General features: G+C 45.9%; 1 protein-coding gene across 1 annotated transcript in view; it reads right to left on the bottom strand.

The window, feature by feature from the left end:
• Positions 1-678: 678 nt before the first annotated feature.
• The window catches only part of GNL2 (G protein nucleolar 2), a 35,815-nt gene continuing 10,282 nt past the window's right edge, over positions 679-26,211 (bottom strand). Inside the window, exons 6-16 of the mRNA XM_069971692.1 lie at positions 25,779-25,845; positions 22,770-22,928; positions 20,912-21,025; positions 18,452-18,580; positions 15,976-16,080; positions 12,205-12,363; positions 10,982-11,089; positions 10,412-10,848; positions 4,106-4,203; positions 1,871-1,959; positions 679-871 (exon numbers count right to left, since the gene is read on the bottom strand). Of these exons, the coding sequence (XP_069827793.1) occupies positions 722-871; positions 1,871-1,959; positions 4,106-4,203; positions 10,412-10,848; positions 10,982-11,089; positions 12,205-12,363; positions 15,976-16,080; positions 18,452-18,580; positions 20,912-21,025; positions 22,770-22,928; positions 25,779-25,845 (1,615 nt within the window). The 3' untranslated portion in view covers positions 679-721. The remainder of the gene's footprint in view (positions 872-1,870; positions 1,960-4,105; positions 4,204-10,411; positions 10,849-10,981; positions 11,090-12,204; positions 12,364-15,975; positions 16,081-18,451; positions 18,581-20,911; positions 21,026-22,769; positions 22,929-25,778; positions 25,846-26,211) is intronic.

Here is a 26,211-nt window from a genome sequence, read left to right as displayed (position 1 = left end):
TTTTCATGTCAGTTTTGGGTTTGTGTCTTGCCATTGGCGGTGAGCTGTTGCATTTTTTTGTGTGTCTGCAATTTTAGCCATAGCAATATGCCTGTGGGCAATTAACCAATTATATTAATAACTTTTCCTAATTATATCAGCTCTTCAGCTTTTTAGCAGACAATGCTCTGTGTTATGTTAACAATTCAGTCAGTATAATGTCGCTGTGTGGTTACAGAGGTTTTGGTGCTGTGTGACAGGAGAGCTGACCATACAATGCAAGCACCCCAAGTATTTTCTGCTACTAAATGTGGACACGCAGCAGCTGCACAGTGAAAGGAGACACCTAGTGGCCATATGTGGATTTCCAAATATTTTCTGCAACAGTACCTCCTTAAGGACTGGAAGTTGGCATGCCCCACCCCTGTTTAAAAAAGTGACACACTTGGTGTAAAACATCTGAAAAGTCACCTTTTTTTTTGCAAAAATTATTATACATAGTTTGGTAAATTCCCCCCAGTGTGTGTGAATGTGGCCTAGAAACAATGCAAATTAGATCATAATCCTCAGGGCCAGATGCAAAGTAAGAGCAAAAACTTTGCCGACTAGTCCAGCAAATCCACCACCACTTTTTGATAAATCAGCTTTTTAACCATTTCAGCTGTAATTCAGAGGAAAAAGAAAGAAGAATATCCGTAATTCAGAGAAAAAAAATAAGTCCTTTAATCACACAACAAAAAAACTAATGTTTCTGTTTGGACTGTTTCTGTCGGACATTTTTGTTTTGAGTGTTTACTTTCTTCTTGTTGTGGTTCTTGTTTTTGACGTTGTGAGTGTCGTAGTACCTCACGCCCACTTTCTTGGAGCGCTGCTGCCTCTCGATCCTTCTTCTCTGCAATAAGAAACAAAGCTTAAAGAGCCGGAACAGACTTTCCATCGGACACCTGCACTGTTGCTTCAAAGAACTAATGGGCAGGGATGGGCGTTACTGGTCATTATAAAGCCTAATGTACAAACTACAGTAGTAATAGAATACCATCAAAATGGTGACCCTAATGGTTAATGTTGCCCTGTATGCATGCATGAAAAAATTTATTGAGAACCAGAAAAGTGGGCAAAAACAAAACAAAAAAAAACTTTTCTATTCACATATAGGACACTGCAGACCCCCATCCTATGCTGCCACAGAATAAGGTACCATTGGATAACCCAATGACTTTCTTTAAAGAAAAAGTTCCACAAATGGTAAAAAAGGGCAGGCGGGGGTGGGTGAAAGAAAAATTAAGTGAACTCTCCTGCCCCTGTGCCTCCATTGCACTGTTCCAGAGTCCCGTTAATCGCTGACGGCTGTCATCTTCTGCAGGAAACTGGGTACGTCACATACCCAGCTCCTGCAGCAGCAATGCCATGGCCTGGCCCGAGCGATTGCCCGATCAGGTAGTCATTGACTGGAGCAGTATCCCGCCCCGGTCACTGATTGGCTGGGCGGGCAATCCCTCAGCCAGGGTTGTAACATTGCAGCTAGGGGTACAGCAGGACCCAGGAGCAGCAGTACAGATGCACGCGGATGGGCAAATTCACTTGTTTGTCATTTTCTCACCCACCCCCGCCTGCCATTTTCACAATCTGTGAGAGTTCTCCTTTAAACCTAGTGTCTGAGTTCTTAGAACTGCATTTCTCTCTACCATATGTGAACACAGTCTAAGAGAAAGTCCATCTTTCCACAGCCGATAACACGGACAGGGAGAATGTTCTCCAATATGCAAGCTAGGGGTGTTAGGAGTGAAACCAATATAAAGTGAACATGCAAGTGAGGGGCGTAAACAATATAAACGGAGCACACGGGAGTGCCAAACAATTCTGCCAATCAGAGATATGATGGATGACCTACTTCTTTAGATGACAGCTTCTTATGTGGCTTTTCATCTTCTTCTTCATCATCATCAAAATGTTTCCTTTTCTTTAATGATTTTGTCCTCTCTGAAAAGAATTAGGTTACAAAAACTTGAAGTATTTCTCCTGCTTCAGCCATAGGGGGCACTTAAAGCCGACCTGCAACCACTTCTGGCCATATTTATAAATATGAAAGAAAAAAAAAATTCTGAAACATCTTTTCCAAGGAAGAGTTGTGCTGTTCCTCTGTTATTACTGCAATGTGTGACTAAGCCGAGACCTGCGTGTTACCAACTGACAACTAACCGGTGCCATACTGTATAGCGGCACACCATTTTGACAAGTATAGAATGGTAAGATCCAATATGAATCACCGCCCAGTTGCCGCGCACAGTGTTGGTCTATTCCAGGGCACCCGTCCGTCCCCAGTTTGAGAAAACCCCCTCCCCTCTGTGACACGGCTCCATTAGAATCAATGGAGTCCCGTCACAAAGGGGAGGGGAGATCATCACATCGGAGGGCCAGCGGGCACTCCTCCAGCACTCCATGCCCGGCCAGTGCTTGGGAATAGACTGGCGCTGTGTACAGGAACCGGTTCAAAAAAAAGGACCAGGGCATCGGCATCCCCACACCGCTCTGGTTATGTAAATGTGATGGTACATTCACTTTAAGGCTGGGTTCACACTATGTATATTTCAGGCTGTATTTGGTCCTCATGTCAGGTCCTCATAGCAACCAAAACCAGGAGTGGATTGAAAACACAGAAAGGATCTGTTCACACAATGTTGAAATTGAGTGGATAGCCGCCATATAACAGTAAATAGCGGCCATTATTTCAATACCACAGCCGTTGTTTTAAAATAACAGCAAATATTTGCCATTAAATGACGGCCATCCACTCAATTACAACATTATGTGAACAGAGCCTTTCTGTGTTTTCAATCCACTCCTTGTTTTGGTTGCTATACAGCCTCAAACATACAGCCTCAAATATACGTAGTGTGAACCCAGCCTAAGGGTGCGTACACACCTACTGGATCCGCAGCCGATTATCATGCTGCGAGTATGCAGCGAAATCAGCTGCGGATCCTCTACTGTCAATCTCAATGGGTCCCATACACGCTGCGGATCCGCTGCCTGCATGGGACCCAGCCCCTTTAACCCCTGCGCCGCCTGTAGCTTACAGCCCCGGCCCCCTTAAACCCCCCGCACGCAGGCCCGGCCCCCCCGCACGCCCGATCAGGCCGTGGCTGTGTGATGCTCCAGGCTCCCCTACAGGGCAGCGAGGGGAGCCAGGAGCATCACACAGCCACGGCCCGAGCAGGTGATGTATGCTCAGGGCTGCGATTGGGCGTGCGGGGGGGGGCGGGGCTGCGATCGGGCGTGCGGTGGTTTAAGGGGGCATGTGTGGGTGAAACTAGTTGGGTGAAACTAGTTGGGTGAAACTAGTTGAGGGGCTGTGCGGTTGATTTTAAATTCATTGCTTTCATAGCCCAGTTAGATAGTAATATACTACGAGGTAGTCAGTAGTCTGCAGCTACTATGACTATACAGATATAGGTTGATTCACTGTAGAAGGTTATGGAAGCTCTGTGATTTTAATGAGCACAACTTTATACTTATTATTTCTATTTGAAAGTTATTAAAAGTTACGTTTTACTTAGTGGTAGGTTTACTGGATGTGATCTGGGCTTTTGGCCCTTATAAATTTGTTTTGGTTTAAGGGGGCTGGGGCTGTAAGCTGCGGGCGGCCGGCGGTGGCGCAGGGGTTAAATGGGCCAGGTCTCATGCAGGCAGCGGATCCGCTGCGTGTATGGGACCCACTGTGATTCACAGTACAGGATCCGCAGCCAATTTCGCTGCAAACTCGCAGCATGAAAATCCGCTGCGGATCCGGTAGGTGTGAATGCACCCTAATGGTAAACCATATGTTAAAATGTGTGCACAAAAAGCAAGGGCTGCGCCCTACAGGAGTCCAACTTCTATTACTTGGTTTGATAACTAAAACAGTTGCACGCTATACTCAAATCTCTATAGATGATGATAGAGCAGATAGGGGATTCAGAAACAATCACAACACGGGAGACCAGGAGGATGAATGGCAGAGAGTAATTGCATGGTAAAAATAGTCCAAAAAATAATTAACCTCAGGCGGTGAAGCCGAGAGGCCAGAGAATTAATTACAATGAACGGACGGGGATGATAAACCTGGATGATGGCTGAGATGCATTACCTTCACTCTGTTGCTCCTCCGCTGCTGCTTCTTCTTCCTCATTTCCTTTTTGTGCATTTGGTTTTGCAAACATATGTACAGAGAGGTCCTTAGGAATTCTACAAAAATAAAAATATATATATATAAAAAAAAAAAATTAATTGTATATTATATTCATTTTCATTTTATTTAATGGTTTCATTTTGTTAAAAAGCAAGATATACGCTCCAGGAGAAGTCTATTATGGTCTTCGCCTTGTGTAGATCAACCAGAACCCCCCCTGGCAGCATAAACTGGTATCATGCATCCATGACTTACGCAAAGTCCTGAAATCACTGGTAATGCACGCACTCAGTAGACCTCTGTACTCCGTAGAGTATTGATAAGCTGCTGAACCCCGCACCTAGACTGTGTACAGGCAGAGAGCTGTCATTCAGAAGCTGGTGGGCAGGGGGAGTGCCACCCTAAGGGTAATATTACATGGCCCGATGGGGGCCCGACAATAACTGTATACGAGCGCCAATCTGCTAGATCAGCGATTGCCTACTGGGCCTATTACACGGCCTGATAATAGTTTAACAAGGGCTGCATGGACATTGTTACTGATGCCCTTGCTTAAACTGCATACATTACCTATCCATGGTCCAGGGCTCCTCTTGCGCTCTGCAGCTTCAGAGCGGCCTGTCTTAGGGTACTATTACACGGAACGATAATCGGCCCGATTCGGCCGATTATCGCTCCGTGTAATAAATGCAACGATCAGCCGATGACAACGATCATCGGCTGATCCTTGATATAGGTTAGACCCTATTTTCGTCGGACGCCGACCGCGCACCGCTGCGTGTAATAGCGGTGCGTGGCCGGCGACTAACGATATACATTACCCATCCATGTTCCAGGGCTGCTCCTGCCGTCCGCTTCTCCCGGGGTACCGCGTGCGCTCTAGCTTCACAGAGGCCTGTCAGCTGATAGGCCGCTCAGCCAATCACAGGCCGCAGCGGTCCCGGCCTGTGATTGGCTGAGCGGCCTACCAGCTGACAGGCCGCTGTGAAGCTAGAGCGCGCACGGGACCCCGGGAGAAGCATACGGCAGCAGCAGCCCTGGAAAATGGATGGGTAATGTATGCCAGTTTAGCAAGGGCTGCAAGGACATCGGTAACAATGTCCTTGCAGCTCTTGTCAAACGATTATCGGGCCGTGTAATAGGCCCAGTAAACGAGCAACGATCTAGCAGATCGCTGCTCGTTTACAGGTATTATCGGACCCTGCTCGGCCCGTGTAATACCACCCTTAGTTGACAGTCTGCTCTGAAGCTGGAGCGCTCAAGACCCGGGGAGAAGCAGAGCGCAGGAGGAGCCCTGGACCATGGAAAGGTAATGTATGCACCTTGCAAATCAGCCGTGCACCGCTATTACACGTAGCGATGTGCGGTCGGTGCCCGACAATTATAGGTCCAAGCCTATGTCAACGATCAGAGCAGATGATCGTTGTCATCAGCTGATAGTTGTGTTTATTACACGGAACGATAATCGGTCGGATAGGGGCGATTCGGACGATTATTGTTCCATGCAATAGGGCCCTAAGTCTTCCAGTACTTATCAGCTGCTGTATGTCCTGCATGAAGTGGTGCATTCTTTCCGGTCAGCACAGTGCCCTCTGCTGCCACCTCTGTCCATGTCAGGAACTGTCCAGAGCAGCAGTAGATTCCCATAGAAAACCTCTCCTGACATGGACAGAGGTGGCAGCAGAGAGCACTGTGTCAGACTGGAAAGAATACACCACCTTCTGCAGGACAATCAGCAGCTGATAAGTACTGGAAGACTGGAGATTTTTAAATAGAAGTAAATTACAAAAGTCTGTCACTGTATAACTTTCTGACACCAGATGATGTGGGGGAAAAAAAAACATTTCACCAGAGTTCCCCTTTAAGTGGACAGCTCTTCTGAGCCATTATGACAGTCATGTTTTAGGTCCTCCAGCTTTCCTTTGATGCATTCGTGTGGTCACAGGCATCAAATCGCGCACATGCACAGACACCGGAGATTCTGCGTGTAGCTAATGTTATATGCTATGTACAAAGGGACATCAATGGGTTACAAGCAGATATCAAGTGAATTTACACTTTAATACGATACAACACAGCGGCTACAGACGGTCATCAACGCTTTTACATAGAGATAAAGTGAATTGCTTTATCATCTCTTCAATCCACTCCCCAGCCGGCTGCCTTATAACTGGGATCCAGTCCTGGGAAACTTCTCCCCGTGTCCAGGACTGGATCCAGCTTTCCCCAGCACCCGGCATGGAGCGGCAGTCAGTTATAAGGCTGATGAGAGGATTGCTGAGATGATGAAGGCTCTTCGCTTTGTTATTACTGTAAATTCGCTCATCTTTAATTATTAAGATGTCCTCATACGCGCTTTTATGTTTTATTAACGCTTATTTTGGGACGACACGTGCACAATCATTGTGATGTGGTGTAATTTCCACTTCAGAACAAACACTCGTCAGGGTAATACATTATAATGCATTGCACGTGTTAAGAGCATGACACAAACGTACAGACCCGGCTCGCAACTCCAAGATAGTGTCCAAGAACAGGAAAATTAAAAACTAATCAGATGCAGATACCCAAGTAAAAGTTATGGCACACAAGTCTGTACATCATACACATGAGGGCAACTCCGCATCTAAATTGTCCTGTGAAAGCCTGATACTAGAGAGGAGTGCAGCTCCGGCACGCTCCAGGCAGATACCGCGACATTTGAGTAGCAGTGGCTGAAGAAGTAGGATGCAGTCCTAGGGAATCCTGGAAAGCATGGATACAGCCGGTGGCCTATGGCTGTTTTCCAGGACTCCCTGGGGCTGCGTCCAACTTCTTCGGTCACTGCCCCAGCAGCAGTACTTTTTTTTTTTTTGCAGAAATCAACAGAACAGGCGATTTTAAGAAACTTTGTAATTGGGTTTATTAGCGGAAAAATGCATTTTTATCATGAAAAAGCAGTTTGCAGCTCTCCCCCCTGTCTTCATGGTTTTCTATGGAGAGGGGAGGGGTGGAGGGAGATAAGGCACCAAAACAGGACAACAAAGAGTTAATTTACAGCTACATCACCAGGTTATCTCCTCTGAAGTCAGCACTGACCTCTCTATACCAGCTTTCACACAGCTGCCACTGTGTAATCCTTTCCTCTCTGCTGCCGACTAATCTCCCTCCTCCCCCTCCCCTCTCCATAGGTTACACAGGGCTTGACGGATGTAAAGTCTAAATTTTTGAATGCAGATAATGGCATATTTGCCTAATAAACCCAATTACAAAGTTTCTTAAAATCGCCTGGACTATTGATTTCTGCTGCAAAAAAAAAAAAAAAAATACCCTTTAATGTAGAAGTCAAAGATGAATAAAAATGTCACCATGAATGACAGATAGCAGGAGGAAAGATAGAATCTCGGGAATTAGGACAGGCATGCCGCCATATTAGCCTCGAGAGAAAGAAAAAACTTTTTTCTTTCCCACATCCTATTTTTTAATGTCCAGAACATCTTTTTCTCAGCTGAAGCCCAAACAAAAAACAGCTTTTCCATCAACTATAATGCAAAAGCTAATGAGTTAATTACACTTTCCAATTTAGAGTAAAAGCAGGAAAATGTTCCGTCTCACCAATATTTCATTAGCCAATATCTCAAAGCAGATGCCATGGCGGAGGGCCCGAGCCTTACAACATGTGCTGCGGATTTCAGCCTCTTGCAAAAGTGCTAATGAGAGAATGTTACTTCTTCATTTAGGGCCTGGAAAGGCCTCAACCAAAAAAAAAAAAAAAAAGAAAAAGAGCAAGCCGTGAATCATCCACATTAAGAGACAAACAGCCTTCAAATCCCTTCGTCATGTCTCATGCCTCAATAACCAGCAGCAGAACCCCGCTATGTAACCCGGCCAGCTTGTGTACATCCTGGCACGCGTTCTGCTGCGGAAAGTCCTTAAGACGTTAACTCCAATATCTGGGAAGGGTGACAGGCAATGGTTCTTCACCCAAAAAACAATGTGAGACATTCCGAGACTTCATCAGTTTGGGTGTGAAAAGGTGGACAAAGTGCTATGGCGAACAATCCAGCAGTAAGTGCCGGCTGTTCTGCTTCTGTTAAGGGGGGGGGGGGGGGGGGGTAATCGTGCACCGGTTACTTTAAGGGATGACAGAGTAAACTTACTAAACGCAGGTTTTATATACTTAAAGGGGTCTTCCACTGAAACATACCCATCTTGTGGATATATGAAAAGTTAACAGTAGCGGCACTTTACACCGGTTTAGTTCAAAAGCTTTTTTTTTTTCAGGCTGGTAACAGACAGCTACGATCGTTTCACGCTACATACACTTCAACAGGCTCATTGACGAGCCTGTTGAAGCGCATGTAGCGTGAAACGATCGTAGCCCTTTCTTTTATTGGATTGCACTATGTTTTGCCTGTTACCTGCCTGGAATAAAGCGTTTGAACCAAGCTGGTGAGTGCTGCTACTGTTACCTATCTTGTGGATATATGAAAAGTTAACAGCAGCTTGGTTCAAACGCTTTATTCCAGGCAGGTAACAGGCAAAACATAGTGCAATCCAATAAAAGAAAGAGCTAAGATCGTTTCATGCTACATGCGCTTCAACAGGCTCGTCAATGAGCCCGTTGAAGTGCATGAAGTATGAAACGATCGTAGCTGTCTGGTACCTGCCTGAAATAAAGAGTTTGAACCAAGCTGGTGAGTGCCGCTACTGTTACCTATCTTGTGGATATATCGCGTGGCTTCGGCTGAGCACAACCATTGGTGTTGTGAATTGTATGGTCCCAAGTGCAGAGTCTGTGACTGCGTATAGAGACTGGAGTGCCCGCATACAAACTCTCATTGGTGTGAATAACTTTTGATATGTTGCTGCCCATGTCGAGACTAACAATTCCTTCCATACTAATCTATTCAGTCTCTATCCCCCAGTTCTCAGCTGCTGCTTTCTGCTGAAGACACAAAAAAATCTGTGTGTGAGCTTTTCTCTCTGTCTCCCCCTCTTCCTCCCTCCCTTCAGAGACAACTAATGTAAACAAGTCCCTAACAGGCTTTATCTGCGACATCGTGGCTTCTTTGTAATGCACGGTGGGTTTTTCTGCCGTCAAGCTGCTGATTAACTCACTGTGACTAATCCTCCCAAGCTACAAAGTTGCAGATAAAGCCAGTCAGGGACTTATTTACATCAGCTGTCTCAAAAGGAAGGGGAGGGGGAGGGGAAGACAGGCAGAAAAGCTCACACACAGATTTGTGTGTTTTCAGCAGGGATCAGGTATGTATGTTTTCACTTATTTTTTCTCTCTCTGTAACATCCCACGTCTCCTGGGTTTGTAAAGCACCAGATTTCCAATCACCCTTAAAATTTTAAGGGGTTGTCTCCTATCCCCCATTTGAGTTCTGCACCATTGTGTCTCGTTCTCAACCCCCTTCACCCACCCCAAACTCTAAAGTTATCTAGACGCCGCTCTAAAATTTATTTCTATTGGCCGTGCATATCTCTGTGTAAACAGTGAATGTGCAGCCGACAGCAACGGGAGAGTGACAGCACATTTATACATATATCTGCATAACACACGCAGCACATACATACCTCCAGCACTGCTGTGTGATTTTGGAGAAGGTGAGTTGGCAGCCTGTAGTTATAGCGGCGCCAGGAGAGCAGGATTGGAAATGACAATGCCGGATCACACAGCAGTGCTAAAAGTAAGTATGCTCTGCAGGTAAGTATGCACTGCTTGTGTGATCTGGAAACTGACAGCACGGATATAGTCATATCTGTGCTGTCAGTTTCAATGAATGCACAAACGATACAAGGATTGTTTGTGCAGCCTGGGTGCTCGATTGTGCCCTGTAAAGGCACAGCAATATCGCTGATCTGGACAGCGCTAAGATCATTTGGTGTAAAAGGACCCTTCGGTCTCTATTACACGGAAGGATTATCGTGCAAATTATCGTTATACTGTTCACATTTAAACGATAATCGTTTCGTGTAAATGCAAGCAACAAACGGCCCAAAAATAAAAAATCGTTCATTTTGTGTAGACACCAAAATCATTGTTATTCGTCCACTGTAAATGCGCATTTGTTCACTAATCGCTCAGTGTCATTTGCTTGGATCAGATGAAGCAAACGATCGTAACTAACGACTAATGTTCAGTGTAATATGGTCACACCCCGCGCTATATCTGAAATGTGAAAGACTAGCAAGAATCAGGGAGACTTATTGGTGCTTACAGTCTGCAAATATTCCTGACTGTACAAGAAACCTCATTGTAAGACTGTGCTTTACCTTAAGGCAGAGAATCGCTTGGCTTTTGCTTTATCCAGAAATTTCTTGCACTTTGCGATTCTATCGTCCAAATCTTGTAGCAATGCTTTGGGACCGTGCTTCTCCACCCGTTTGGGATCCACGTTTTGTTTGCCATCATTTTCATCTTCAGAAACGTGTGCACTTTGATCATTTTCCTCTTCTTCTTCTGACAAGACATCATCATCTTCTTCGTTCAGTTCTGAAATGTCCGACATTCCATCTAGTTCTACGGGCACCAAGTCCTCCTGACAAAATTCTGGAGCAACGTTTATCTTTCCGAAGTTTTGTCGGACATTTGATAAGATTTCTTTTATCTCCTCCTTTTCCGTATTAGCGGCTTCCTGGGCTTCTGTGGTTTCTTCACCAGATTTTTCTTCAATTGCACCGGTTGCTGCGGCTAGTGATGTCTGCCGAGGCTAGTGAGAAGATCAACAAATCTGAGGGTTAAGTTTCTCCCTGTGGCTTTCTGGTGTTTCATTTATGTGAATCTGAACTATTGTTTGAACAAAGTTTTAATGTGAACTTTTAAAGCATATGAAATCACAGTACCTCTGGAGGTGGCTCTGCGTTTGGTGGTTTTACAAAGAAAGGTATTCGCCCTCGCTGCCAGTCATTGAGCACCATCTTTGAAACAGTCTGGCGATCTGGTTCTCCACCCTTCAATGGTAAGTAACAGAAAGGTTATCAAAAATCTTTTAAAAAGGACAATTCAACTTTTAAATAAACCTATTCAGATTTATAAGTATCTGCAAATTCTAAGTATCTGCAAATTCTAAGTATCTGCAAATTCTAAGTATCTGCAAATTCTAAGTATCTGCAAATTCTAAGTATCTGCAAATTCTAAGTATCTGCAAATTCTAAGTATCTGCAAATTCTAAGTATCTGCAAATTCTAAGTATCTGCAAATTCTAAGTATCTGCAAATTCTAAGTATCTGCAAATTCTAAGTATCTGCAAATTCTAAGTATCTGCAAATTCTAAGTATCTGCAAATTCTAAGTATCTGCAAATTCTAAGTATCTGCAAATTCTAAGTATCTGCAAATTATAAGTATCTGCAAATTATAAGTATCTGCAGGTCAGATGTTAAGTGGTGATGCATAGCATCACTGCTTACCTCCCTGGGCCAAGCTGTAAGCAGCAGTGCATAGCCCTAGGAGGGAAGGGAGTCCTTACTTGTAAAGTGACACTGTCACCCCCTTTCTGTATGAGGACCTCTCTACACAGCTATAAAGCCTAAATTCTGCAGGTTTCATACATCACTTTATAACAGATTTCTTGGTGCTTGGACCAGCGAAAAATGCTTTTTATCCTTGGTGGATTGTGACACCTGGGCGGCGCTTTACGACCATTGTACCACTTAGTCCCCATTGCCGCCAAAAGTCTCATCCCTCCGTGACTTCATTGGTACCTAGGCGCCGAGCCCTAGGCTGCCATTGGAATGGGCTGGCCTAGAGGTCTAGGCCCCACCCCCTCTAGGTTGGCCCATTCCAATGACCACTGACAGGGCTGAGCCTACAGCTTTACAGAAGTCCTCATACAGAAAGGGGGTGGCAGTGTCACTTTAATAGGGACTTCCACTCAAGACCAAATTGCTTCTGCTACCGAATGGGCCCATGGCTGTAGAGCTGCAGCCCGCCTGGTCCCAGCAGGAGGCATACTCCTGCCCAGGCGTTAAGTGGCAATGGTGCTCTACAAAAATAAGTATACACTCAAATCAGTGAACAAACTTTTGAATCGTACAGACAAAGAACGACATTGTCAGGCTCACCGACCTTTAACAACTTTCCCGTTTTATAAGCAAGTTTCTCCAGGAAGTCTTCGGCGTCTTTCCAGGAGCCTATCTTATAGGTCTTGCTGATATACTCGGGTTTCGCCCTCTCTAGAACAGCAGCGATGTGATCTTCTGGGCTTTTTATCTTTTCTACTTGCACCTAACAAAATCAAAAGAAAAAAATTATTAAGTCCTATTTGATTGGGCTGACAAATGTTCTCCAGATGTCTGTGTAAGGGTATGTGTAAGGGTATATTCACATGTAGCGTAATGTAAACTATATAGCTGTCCATTGTATAGTATAACGATACAATGGTTCCTATTGTCTGTCGGGCACTATTTTGTGCCAGCTGGCTCAGTTAGACCCTTCAGTTCACATGCCGGTAAATTTATCCAGATTTCTTACCAGGTAATCCGGATAAAGTTCAATTTTTTTCTGAAGGGTGTCCATGCCACAAAAAAGCTCCAGTAAATATAGGACATGTTCCATATCTGTCCGGAATTCTGTCTCGGACACCCCCAAAAAACCTATGGGGGCTTCCAGAATTACAGACAGCTCCTTAAAGGGGTATTCCCCCCCAAGAGCTAAAAAAAATGAAATGCTCCCAAACCTAGCTTACTCACCAAGTCCCCCTGAGTATTTTGAGCCGTCTCCAGTCTTTCTAGCTGCTGCCGTTCCTGAGTTACAAGTTTTTCTAAAAGATGGTCTATAATCAAGATAGGAAACTACATTTCCCATCAAGCAATGCTTATGCCTGATGATGGCGATGAAGCAGAGCCGAGATAGGGATGGCGATGCAGCAGAGCCGAGATAGGGATGGCGATGCAGCAGAGCCGAGATAGGGATGGCGATGCAGCAGAGCCGAGATAGGGATGGCGATGCAGCAGAGCCGAGATAGGGATGGCGATGCAGCAGAGCCGAGATAGGGATGGCGATGCAGCAGAGCCGAGATAGGGATGGCGATGCAGCAGAGCCGAGATAGGGATGGCGATGCAGCAGAGCCGAGATAGGGATGGCGATGCAGCAGAGCCGAGATAGGGATGGCGATGCAGCAGAGCCGAGATAGGGATGGCGATGCAGCAGAGCCGAGATAGGGATGGCGATGCAGCAGAGCCGAGATAGGGATGGCGATGCAGCAGAGCCGAGATAGGGATGGCGATGCAGCAGAGCCGAGATAGGGATGGCGATGCAGCAGAGCCGAGATAGGAATGGCGATGCAGCAGAGCTGAGATAGGAATGGCGATGTAGCAGAGCTGAGATAGGAATGGCGATGTAGCAGAGCTGAGATAGGAATGGCGATGTAGCAGAGCTACAATTTGCACTTATTTATAGCACTGTGTACATCTTTTTCTTTGGTCTATTTTTTTGCACCTGGAGCATATGCATCTTATATAGGTTGTTCAGTCCTAGGGTATATACCTTTATACCTCATAGGTCCCTTTGTTAGGCATTTTAATTGTTTTTAATGGTTAGGGGGCTTTGTGCCCATATGTTTGTCTTAGGTACATATATGTATTTTTTTGGTTAATCTAATTATGTGAATAAAGATTTTTTGTATATTTGCTTAAATTATCAGTTGTGGTGTGCCCTACGTTTATTAGATACCCTTGGTTTCTTGTGTTGATTTGAGAGCTGAGATAGTGAAGGCGATGTAGCAGAGCTGAGATAGTGAAGGCGATGTAGCAGAGCTGAGATAGTGAAGGCGATGTAGCAGAGCTGAGATAGTGAAGGCGATGTAGCAGAGCTGAGATAGTGAAGGCGATGTAGCAGAGCTGAGATAGTGAAGGCGATGTAGCAGAGCTGAGATAGTGAAGGCGATGTAGCAGAGCTGAGATAGTGAAGGCGATGTAGCAGAGCTGAGATAGTGAAGGCGATGTAGCAGAGCTGAGATAGTGAAGGCGATGTAGCAGAGCTGAGATAGTGAGGGCGATGTAGCAGAGCTGAGATAGTGAGGGCGATGTAGCAGAGCTGAGATAGTGAGGGCGATGTAGCAGAGCTGAGATAGTGAAGGCGATGTAGCAGAGCTGAGATAGTGAAGGCGATGTAGCAGAGCTGAGATAGTGAAGGCGATGTAGCAGAGCTGAGATAGTGAAGGCGATGTAGCAGAGCTGAGATAGTGAAGGCGATGTAGCAGAGCTGAGATAGTGAAGGCGATGTAGCAGAGCTGAGATAGTGAAGGCGATGTAGCAGAGCTGAGATAGTGAAGGCGATGTAGCAGAGCTGAGATAGTGAAGGCGATGTAGCAGAGCTGAGATAGTGAAGGCGATGTAGCAGAGCTGAGATAGTGAAGGCGATGTAGCAGAGCTGAGATAGTGAAGGCAATGTAGCAGAGCTGAGATAGTGAAGGCAATGTAGCAGAGCTGAGATAGTGAAGGCGATGTAGCAGAGCTGAGATAGAGATGTACTGGGTGAGTTGCAGGGGGGTTCGGATGTCGGGTGGCCGGCAGCTCTGAGGTGTGTGTGGGGGGGGGGGGGCGGTGGTATGGTGGGGCCAGGAGATTTTGTGCCGGGGGCTGCAGTCATGGGGTGAGCTGCAGGGGGGAGATCACGCACTGGGCGGGACGGGCTGGTTACAGGCTGCATGGGCGGGCTACGGGCCGCACAGGCAGGGGACAGGCTGCACGGGCGGGCTCTGCCGTGGGCTCTACTATGGGGGGACGCGGGTGGCCACCAGGAGATCGCGGTGAGGGAGGGGGGGGGGACTACACTCACCGGGTGAGCTCCGGGCAGGTGGCCGCTGCGGGGCTGGGAGATCGTGCCGGGGTGAGCGGCGGGCTCTACTGAGGAAGGGAGGGAGGGAGTAATGGGGTGGGGGGGGGGGGGGGTCACGGGCGCCAGCAAGAGATCGCACTGGGGGAGGGGGGCTGCACTCACCAGGTGAGCTCCAGGCGGTGGGGAGTTGGCAGCTGCAGGGCCAGGAGGGCCACCGGGTGAGCTCCGGGCCGGTGGTGTTGCTGGCTGCCGCGGGTCCGGGTGGGGGGATACAGGGTGTGGGGCGGATGAGCTCCAGGGCGAGGGGGGTGGGCAGCACACAGTGGGGTGAGCTGGGTTTGGGGGGGTGGGGGTTACACTCTGCTGTCAAAGAGGGAGACAGCGCTCAGCAGCAACTGTCACTGTCCTCCCTCACTTCAGTGGACTGGATTAGAAGCGCTAACCCAGCCCACTGAAGAGAAGGAGCGCCACGTGATCCCGTCTCGGAGGGTATGGGCCAGGAGCAGGGAGTGGAGACGGGTTGGACTGCAATTTGATGATTCTATGTGTTTGGTAGGGGGTGAATGAATCAAGATAACTGCAAAACTGTGCAAAATCCATAATAAATTGATATTGGAAAGATGGAAAGCTACGGGTGGGCAATGTATTAATGCAAAATGTTGCGTTGCGGTGCATGCAACACCAGAAGAGTAAAGGAGAAGCTGGAGGGAAACACCGCTGGCAGCAGGTATGATTTTTTTTTTCTCCTGCTTTTACTCTGTTTGGCCAGTTCAAACTGAGCAAAATCTGGGGAATTCCGCCTGTTTCAGTGTCAAACGATCTCTCTATGGGAGGCCTCCCGCACCTCCTCTCCCCGCTCAAAAAATTCCACCTATTTTGCTCAGTGTGAACTGGCCCCTAGGTACAAGAACAGATGTTACACTAAAAGGCTCAGTCAGAGCGTGACCGGCAATAGCTGCTCCACCAATGTGCTTGGCCTAAGGTTTTTATCTACTGTCACTTATAAGTGACTTCCCATAGATCCCCGCTTCAACGTCACAACAATCTGCCCGTACTCACCACTCCCTTCAGAACAATGTCCGTTTCAGAATCTCCAGATGGATAAACGACGCCAGGGCAATCGATGAGGAATATCCGACGCATAAGTGTGATATACTGCCAAACCTAAGGGAAGGAAGAAGAAAGAACTGCATCGGCTTATAGTCTAATAATCACTACTATAGTATTGGCAATACGCTCGCATTCTGTTCCCAATGATCGGCTCTAGACTAAACAGACTGTGTTAGCACAGCAGATCTTTGTTTTCCACGCTCTACAACCATGAGGGACTGAATTACCGAGCAGAAAATGAGAAATCAAAAATTGTCACTAAAAAGCGTAACGCATGATTTAGCAATTCTACGCTCGCTCTGTGCCACGCTTCCCAGTATTTATGTACCCGCATGTCACTAGCAGACACACACAAAGCATGGGAAGGCTTTGGCCACTGTCTCCGCTCCTCGTTTAGAAAAGAAAACACGATTTGCCTTAACGCTTTAAAGCAAATGTACCAGCTGGTATTTTGCATTAAGATTCTTACATCAATAGACTGGCACCAGCATGGGGATGCTGGTGACACGGTTCTTTTTTCGAACAGCTGCCCAATTTCCATGCACAGCGCTGCTCTATTCCCGGTCAATGGCCTGGCCTGAAGCACTGGAGGTGGGCGCGACCGCCCCCCAGTGTGACAAAACCACTCCCCATTGATTCTAATGGGACCACGTCAGAGGGGAGGGCAGAACGTCACACTGCTTCAGGCCAGGCCAGTGACCGGGAATAGACCGGCGCCGTGTGCGAGAACCCGGCTGCGGACCACGGCGCTGCCATCCCTGCCCCGGTCTGCTGATATAAAAATCTTAAAACGATGTACCTGCTGGTACGTTCAGTTTAAAGGGAATATGACACTTAAAGGGCCCATGCACACAGAGCAAAAAAAGAGGTGGAAGATTTAAGATGCTTGAAATCCCACTAAAGCAATAAGACAAGCAGAATTTCAATTTCCACCTCTTTTGCTGTGTGACACCAGTTAATTTGAAAAGCAAAGCCTTTTTGCCGGAGTGCTCCTTAAAGAGTCACTGTCGTTTCATTTTTTTTTTTTTGCAGAAATCAATAGTCCAGGCGATTTTAAGAAACTTTGTAATTGGGTCTATTAGGCAAATATGTCATTATCTGCATTCAAAAAGACTTTCCCCAGGTCCCCCCCTCTCCACTCTCTCATTCACTGCTCATTATCAGGAAATCTCGACTCTTTTACATCAGTCTGGCCCTGTGTAACCTATGGAGAGGGGAGGGAGAGGAGGGAGATTAGTCCCAGCAGAGAACAAAGGATTACACAGTGGGAGCTGTGTGAGAGCTGGTGTTCAGAGGTCAGAGAGGTCAGTGCTGACTTCAGAGGAGATAGCCTGTGATGTACCTTTAAATTAACTCTTTGTTGTCCTGTTTTGGTGCCTCATCTTCCTCCACCCCTGCCCTCTCCATAGAGAACCATGAAGACGGAGGGAGAGAGCTTCAAACTTCTTTTTCATGATAAAAATGCATTTTTTGGCTAATAAACCCAATTACAAAGTTTTTTAAAGTCGCCTGTACTAATAAAAGAATTAAAAATGAAACAGTGAAACTTTTCCCTGACTAAGTGTCCATTTATACTGAAAGATTATCTGACAGATTACCTGCCAAAGATTTGAAGCCAAAGCCAGGAATGGATTTGAAAAGGAGAAATCTTAGTCTTTCCTTTATGACCTGATCTCTGTTTATAGTCTGTTCCTGGCTTTGGCTTCAAATCTTTGGCAAATAATCTGTCAGATAATCTTTCTGTGTAAATAAACCCTTAGGCTATGTTCACACTACGTATATATTTTCCTAAAACTATGGCCATTGTTGCCGATTGCAACAACAGCTGTGATTACAGTCTATACAGTCTATGAAATCCTGTATATGGAATTCATTGAATAGCGGCTGCAGAAAACCCTGTCAGTGCACACTCTGGAGCGTGCGTCCGGAACCGCACGCTCCATAGTATGCAACGGGGAGTTGTGATGCGGGCGGGCGCGCGCGGATGCACCCGCATCAGAACTCTGCGGTGCTAAAGATCACGGAACTTGTGAATGCGGCCTAATACTCTCATTCTTTTGGGTTCCTAAATTACACAAGTGGGAACATTGCAAAACTGGTGGGGAAAAAAAACAAGACAAAGCAAAAAAAAAAAAAAGTAGTGTGAACAAAGCCTAAAAAAAAAAATAATAAAACAAAAAACAAATATACTTTTTTTTTTTTTTTAAATGAAAGTCAGTGTAAAAACTGATGCACACAAATGGATGTTTTTTTCTATCCAATTTTTTATCTTTTTTGTAAAAATGGATGGAAAAAAAAAAACGTAGTGTGAACGCAGCCTTTTTGAGGCCGTGAGAGAGGACACGACATCTGATGTTATCTGTTGTACTGTGTTTCCCATGCAGGGATGATGCCAGAAGCCCCTCGCACATTTGGTTACACTTACCTTTGTCTCACCGGCTATTGGAGCCACATTACAGACTTTCTTGGAACGCAGCGTGTTAATCACGGAGCTCTTGCCCACATTCGGATAGCCAATAAATCCCACGCTAATCTGCTTTTTGTCAGTGTGCAGCTGGTAAATAAATAAGTCAGCAAAGTTATCGTGTAAGGAACAGAGAAGGTTCTGTGAAAAGCACCAACATAGAAGCGCTGCAAACTGTAACAAGAATTATATATATAAATATATACTATGAGGAGCAAAAAACAAATGTTATTTAAGATTAAAACTTACCCCTATCTATAGAAGAGAGCAGGGGTAGGGAACCTTGGCCCTCCAGCTGTCACAAAACTACAACTCTCATCATGCCTGGACAGCCACAGCTTAACCAACCAAGGCATGATGGGAGTTGTAGTTTTGCAACAGCTGGACAGCCAAGGTTCCCTATCCCTGACCTATAGGATACCACGTCTGTCATCTGCCTGCAAAATTGTCCCAATAATACATTAGAGGATAAGTATCTGAGAATCTTTGAAAAAGTCAATGGAATGGAATGCTCCATTGACTCCAATTCTCGTAACAGTGGGGGTTCCCAGTGGTCGTACCCCTACTTAGCAGACACTTATTCCCTAGGCTGGAGACAGGTTTAAATCTTGCAATAACCCCTTTAAAGAAACACTCTGGTATTATAGCGTAACACTGTACTGATTCTAAGAGTTTACACTACTGCTTTCTGTCCAAGACGTACTCAAAGGTTTTACTAGACCTACAGTGTCTATCGTCACCTATCAGATCCCTCCTGGCAGCTCACAACGCCTCTCCACCCAGCTATCCTGCTGCTTCTCTCTGGGGAATCAGAATACAGAGTATATACACCTACCCTAAAGGCTATATTCACACTTAGGTTTTTGTCATAATTTTCTTACTGCTCTGGACAGTTCCTATGATGGACAGAGGTAGCAGCAGAGAGCACTGTCGGACTAGAGAGAATACACTACTTCCTGCAGGACATGCAGCACCTGATAAGTACTGGAAGACTGGAGAATTTATAAATACAAAGTTTTATATGATTTGTAAATTACTTCTGACACTGGTTGATTTGAAAGAAAAAGATTTTCGCCAAAGCACACCTTTAAAGGGAATCTGTCAGCACCTGGGCAGTGTAGTGTTTGTGTGCCCCCCTCCCTTGTTGTGTCTGTTTTCGTTATCAGTGATGTGTCCGAATCTTGCCCAACACAAATGCCAAAGAGGAGTAGTGGCTTGGGGTTGTGCCGCACTTCAGCACGCCTCACCACCACTTCTTCCTCCCCGTTTTCGAGTATATTTAATTCTGGCCATCCCCCAGCTTCCTTCTGATGTCATCCTCCGGCACACATGCGCGGTTGCGGCCAAGATCCATGCACCGACTTAACAGATCACGCCTGTGTCCTGGATCGGTTGGGTCCGTGTGCTCCTGTGTCCGGAATCGTGCATGCGCAATAGTTCGGAGGAAAGGCACAGGCACTCCTCTGTGCAATAGCGCATGCGCGATTCTGGACACAGGAGTGCCGAGTTAGGGTGCAGGCATGAACCGTGAAGTCGGGGCGTGGACCTTGGTAGCAACCGCGCAAGTGCAACAGAAGATAATGTCAGAAGGAGGCAGGGGGCCGGCAAGAAAAAAATATGTATGAAACAGGGAGGAGGACATAGAGGTGAGTCGTGCTGAAGGCGGCACAGCGCCAAGCCCCTACTCCTCTTTGACACTTGTGTTCAACAAGATTGTGACAGATCTACAGCACCGATGGCAAAAACAAAGGTAACAGACACCAACGCTACACAGCCCACACCTCGAGGCCAGCCCAGGTGCTGACTGATACCCTTTAAAGGGGTAGTGCTGCGTTTAACATTTATTCACTAAATAACACACATTACAGAGTTATACAACTTTGCAATGTGTGTTATTTAGGTGAATGGCCCCCTTCCCCGTGTTCCCCCCCCACCCCCGGAAGTGTGGTGCATTTTACTTACTGAATTGCTGTCGACCCCGGCCACCATCTTGGGTCGAGGACGTCATCTTCGGGGGGCTGGCCGGAGCGTTCCAGCCGTCCCCCCTTTGCCGTGTCATCAGCTGCTCAGCCGCACAGTTATACTTCTCCAATCGCGGCTGTGCAGCTGATGACGCGGCAGATGGGGGCCAGCATGAGGGACAGTTGGAACAGTTCGGCCGGCCTCCTGAAGATTACGTCATCGACCTAAGATGGTGGCTGGGGTCGGTGAGTATAATGAACCACACTTCCGGGTGTGGGGGACACGAGGAAGGGGGCCATTCACTTAAGTAGCACACATTACAAAGTTGTATAACTTTGTAATGTGTGTTATTTAGTGAATAAAATCTTAAACGCCGCACTACCCCTTTAAATACAGAACAATTAAACGTATAAAAGAATTGACAGAAAATTATTCTGAACCAAAACGGTCTCCTATTACCTTTCCAAACTGCCTGAGGAGTTGGATGAACGCTCCTTTACCGAACGGATTGGTGAGGCTGGCGTGAAAGGCCAAAGTCGGGTAATCTTCAGAGAGGCGAGCGACCCAGCGTTTCTGAAAAACAATGGAAGCTTAGCTTACTTTCTGTCAGAATGGCAGGACCCACTTGTTATTGTCTGGCCTGTATCTACACATCTGCTCCAGATTTTCAGCCTATATTGAAGTCAGATCGCTCTCTTAAAAGAAAATTTTAATTTTTAATTTTAATTTTTTTTTAGGAGGGGGGGGGGGCAATAAACAAACAGATGACATCCATGCATGTCAGGAACACGAGTGTATACAGCGACCGTAAATACTCCCTTCAAAGATTCATTTTCCACTAATTTTTTTTCCTACAGGATCTAAAAACCCAATTAAAAGAAATATCTATAAACCGAAGCTCTTTAATAAATGTTTCATCTGCGGTTTGTGAAAGCTGCGTCCACGCAAAAGCGCAATAATGAATTCAGACGTCTCTGGGAGCGCCGCTGTGATCCAATTACTGCGGGATAATACAAAGCAGACATCTGCCGACAGCCGGGGCCCGAGCGCTAGAGAAACCAGAAAGCGGAGAGAGCGAAACAACGCAAACAACGTCGGATTGTAGGGAAAATAAAAACGTTTCCAGCACCTTCAACGGCCACGGGAAACACAAAGCTGGAGAGGAGAAGATGGACGACTAATGGATCTATAAAACTTTCCTTTCAAATGCTCGAGAAGAACAAAGCCCGCCAGGCCCATTAGAGGCAACTACGCAAGTCAGTCATTGTTAGGAGGGGGGCAGGAAAAAAAAAAATGACACATGTGCTGATTAAAGGGGTACTCCGGCATTTTTTTTTTTCTTTCAGTTCCACTATTGTCAAGAAGTTGTACAGATTTGTAATTTACTTCTATTGAAAAATCTCCAGTCTTCCAGTACTTATCAGCTGCTGTATGTCCTGTAGGAAGTGGTGTATTCTTTCCAGTTCTCTCTGCTGCCACCTCTGTCCATGTCAGGAACTGTACAGAGCAGTAGTAAATCCCTATAGAAAACCTCTCCTGCTCTGGACAGTTCCTGACATGGACAGAGGTGGCAGCAGAGAGCACTGTCAGACTGGAAAGAATACACCTCCTACAGGACATACAGCAGCTGATAAGTACTTGAAGACTGGAGATTTTTCAATAGAAGTAAATTACAAATCTGTAGAACTTTTTGACACAAGCTGATATATATTTATATTTATTGGCAATAAGCTCCCCTGCCGGCCGAGGATCGACTCGCGTTAAATGGCCTTTATGCTTCACAGAGAGAAGGTCAAGCCCCAAGCTATAAAGAATTCCCATAAAATACCAGGCTTCTATAAAAATATATTGTTGTATGTAAACCACATGCTGGAAAGAATGAAAATTTCAGCAATAAGTCTTTGTCTCTGGACCAATATTATTCACTCTATATAGGGGGAGATTTATCAGCATGGTGTAAAGTGAAACTGGCTCAGTTGCCCCTAGCAACCAATCAGATTCCACCTTTCATTTTCCAGTGAGTGAATGGGGGGTGCGCGCGCTTCCGCACCCACCGCTCTCCGCTGAAAGAAATGACATGTCAATTCTTTGAGCAGAGAGGGGAGGAAGCGGAAGCGCGCGCACCCCCCATTCACTCACTGCGGGACACTGAGCACAGCAGAGCGCTCTTCTGCGGTGTGAACTGGGCCTAAGAGATGAGCAAACCTCAAAACGCTTGGGTTTGCCTGAACCTGGACACTCTGCATTTGATTCCCAACAGATTTTCTCAGTGTGAACTGTGCCTAACGGTGTGAACAAAAAAACCACCAGATCTTACCGTTGCCCAAGTAGGAACCAGATCACACTTATTAAGAACGAACAGAAGGTGCTTCCAGGGTTTCTCCTTTTTCAGGTAGGCCTCTATGTGTGGAGAACGGGTTCCCATGGGATCTCTGGCATCTAGAACCTGTATGATGACATCTGACGAGTCGATTACCTGCAAACAAGCAGACAAACAGTTACAGAGAACACATCACTGTGATTTAAGAGGACATCAGTGTGATACACTAGTAGAGACATAGCAGTGCGCAAATCTATCCCCACAGCTGGTCAAACTGAACGACTACCTGGCAGAGTGCACATGCAATGGACGGCCGACCAATCATCTGACATGTTATGGAGACAGAAGTCATTCACGCTAAATGGAAAAGTCCGGCGGGGGTTGCATAGAAAAGACACTATGCTTAGAGCCCTATTACACGGAACGATAATCGGCTGAATCTGCCCTATCCGGCTGATTATCGTTCCGTGTAATAAACACAACGATCAGACGATGACAACGATGGTTGATATATGTTTGAACCTATTATTGTAGGGCGCCGACCGCGCATCACTACGTGTAATAGCGGTGCGTGGCAGGCGGCTGACCATTTCCAAGCTATAAATTACCAATCTATGGTCCAGGGCTCCTCTTCTGGTCCGATTCTCCCGGGGTCCCACGCAATCCAGCTCCAGAGCGGCCTGTGTGAGCTGACAGGCTGCTCAACCAATCATGTGATTGGCTGAGCGGTCTGTCAGCTCAGACAGGCCGCTCTGAAGCTGCAGCGCGTGGGACCCTGGGAGAAGCGGACCACAAGAGGAGCCCTGGACCATAGATAATGTATAGAGTTTAAGCAAGGGCTGTAAGGACACTGGCAACGATGTCCCTGCAGCCTTTGTTAAACGATAATCGGGCCGTGTAATAGGCGCTGTAAACGAGTGCTGATCAAGCAGATCAGCGATCGTTTAAAGTTATTATTGGGCCACCATCGGCCCGTGTAATAGGACCCTTAGGCTGGGTTCACACTACATTTTTGCAATCAGTTTTTGAACAAGAGATTTAATTTTTTGTCCATATCAAAGAGTACACACATATATACATATATACATACATATACATATACATACATATACATACATACATACATATATACATACATATACATATACATATATACATACATATATACATACATATATACATACACATACATACATATACATATATACATACATATACATACATATACATATACATACATATACATATACATACATATACATATACACATACATATACACATACATATACACATACATATACACATACATATACACATATACATACACACATACATATATATACATATATACATACATACATATACATACACATACACACACACACACGCAGTGCTTTGTATTGTGCGTGGGGGGAGCGTACAGTTTTTTTGCTATGGTGCCCCATGAATCCTAGCTATGCCCCTGTCCACAGCCGCTGCTCCATTGGATGTAGTATGGAAGACTTTCTCCCTAAGCACAATACAACTTGTGACAACACAAATACAATACAATATAATCAGTCAGATGTAGGCTGGATTCACGCAACGTTATACCACTACATCTCTGAAACCTATAAAAACGAACACCAGCCCCATTATCTTTAATAGACTCAACATAGCCAACATTGCAGACACAAATGTTTTAGCAGGGCTCAATATAGCAGCAGACCATTATTTTAAAACCTGCTATAGAAACAGACATGAAGGGGAAATGCCCCTGACCTGGTCATTAGCTGACTATGCTTGGCCCATAAAGTGAGCGAGACCATTGTCAAACATTATGGTAGCCTATACGGAATCAGTTAAGGGGGCGGGGGATGTATGAAACCAAACCTACAGACCGAGTCACAGCTGGGAACCACATCTCTCTATGTGCACCACATTACAGCACCTAACAAATGAAGTGTTAATACAGACTCGAGGTTTTGTATACAAGAAAAAAATATGCACTGAATGTTCCAACTGAGGGCATTGGTTTCAGCCCCTCAGCTTGCATGCGCTGCTCTCCTGCCCTATGGCGCATGCGCGAATGGCATTACCGGAAGTGTACCCCCATAGGGAATTGTTGGCGCTGGCGCGAACTGGTAGGTCAGCCGTGGTCCTTGCAAGCAACAGTGCGTGCAACTACAACTACATGGCAGGAGGCAGACTAATGGGTAAATATGCACGAAAACGGGATGGAGAAAGTAGTGGCGAGACGTGCCGAGGTGCAACAAGACACAAAGCCACTACTACTCTTTGACACTATGTTAGAGTGTTTGTAAAAATCTACTGCACGGAGGCTTTGTAGACAGGGACCATGCACACAAGGGGACACCCACCTATACTACGCAGCCAGCACCTCGGGTCCGGTCGCTGACAGATTCCCTTTAAAATATCTCACAGATCAACTTAATCAAAGGTCACAGGAAGAAAGCAGCTTCTCTGTGTGACCCCAAGAAACCACGTCTAACAACAAAGGCTCCTAACACTGTGCAGTCTATCAGCAACGCTCAGCGCCGACTCTCTTCCCTCACACAGTGCACGGCAGTCCTGGTTTTAATCAGCCTAACAACAACAGGCAGCCTGACTCTTTGGTGGAACATTTTCGCACCACTATTATTACTATTATTCCCCACTCCCCGCACTATTTGCTTTGGAAACAGTATATCAAAATTATTTCCTTTTGTTCCTCATTAGTTTTAATATCAACAGATTGTTACATTCAACTTTTTTTTTTTTTTTAGAGAGACTGGATCTGAAAACCGGACTGTAATGCTTCACACTAAGGCAGCGGGGTAGGGAACCTTGGCTCTCCAGCTGTTGCATAACTACAACTACCATCACGCCTGGACAGCCAAAGCCTTAGCTGCCTATGCATGATGTAGAACATTTTTTTTATTTTTTTTTAATCAAAAATTCATCTTTACAACAGTTCTCTAAACGACAAGCGTTCCATAAAGGGATAACCATGTGCCCAAACTCACCTTGTATAGCTCACCCCAGATTCTCTTGGACTGGCCTTTCTTATAGATCTCTTCCCGGGCCTCCTCTCTGAACATTAAACAGAAGGACACAGTTAGGAAATCAAGAAGCGTCAAATTTGCGCAGATTTGTGGGCACCTTGCACGTTTGCAGTACCTCAAGGTAACAGTGTAGTGAAAACCCAGAAGTGACACCATTTTGGAAACTACACCATCTCAGTGTTTTTTTTCCTAGGGGGAAATGAGCATTTTGCACACTATAGATGTTTAAAGGGAATCTGTCAGCACTTTTTCTGTTTCTGAGGTGCTGACATTGTGAGGAAGGTGAGTGTCTGTTAGTGTGTCTGTTACCTTCCTTTTTCCGCTCGCTGCTGTACTTTTTCCCCAATCTTGTCCGTAACTTTCTGCACGTGTCAAAGAGGAGTAATGGTGCCGT

The sequence above is a fragment of the Dendropsophus ebraccatus genome, chromosome 5, assembly GCF_027789765.1.
Source record: "Dendropsophus ebraccatus isolate aDenEbr1 chromosome 5, aDenEbr1.pat, whole genome shotgun sequence".
NCBI classification, from domain to species: Eukaryota; Metazoa; Chordata; class Amphibia; order Anura; family Hylidae; genus Dendropsophus; species Dendropsophus ebraccatus.
Note: the sequence above shows the minus strand (reverse complement) of the source record. Positions and strands in the feature narration are given on the sequence as shown.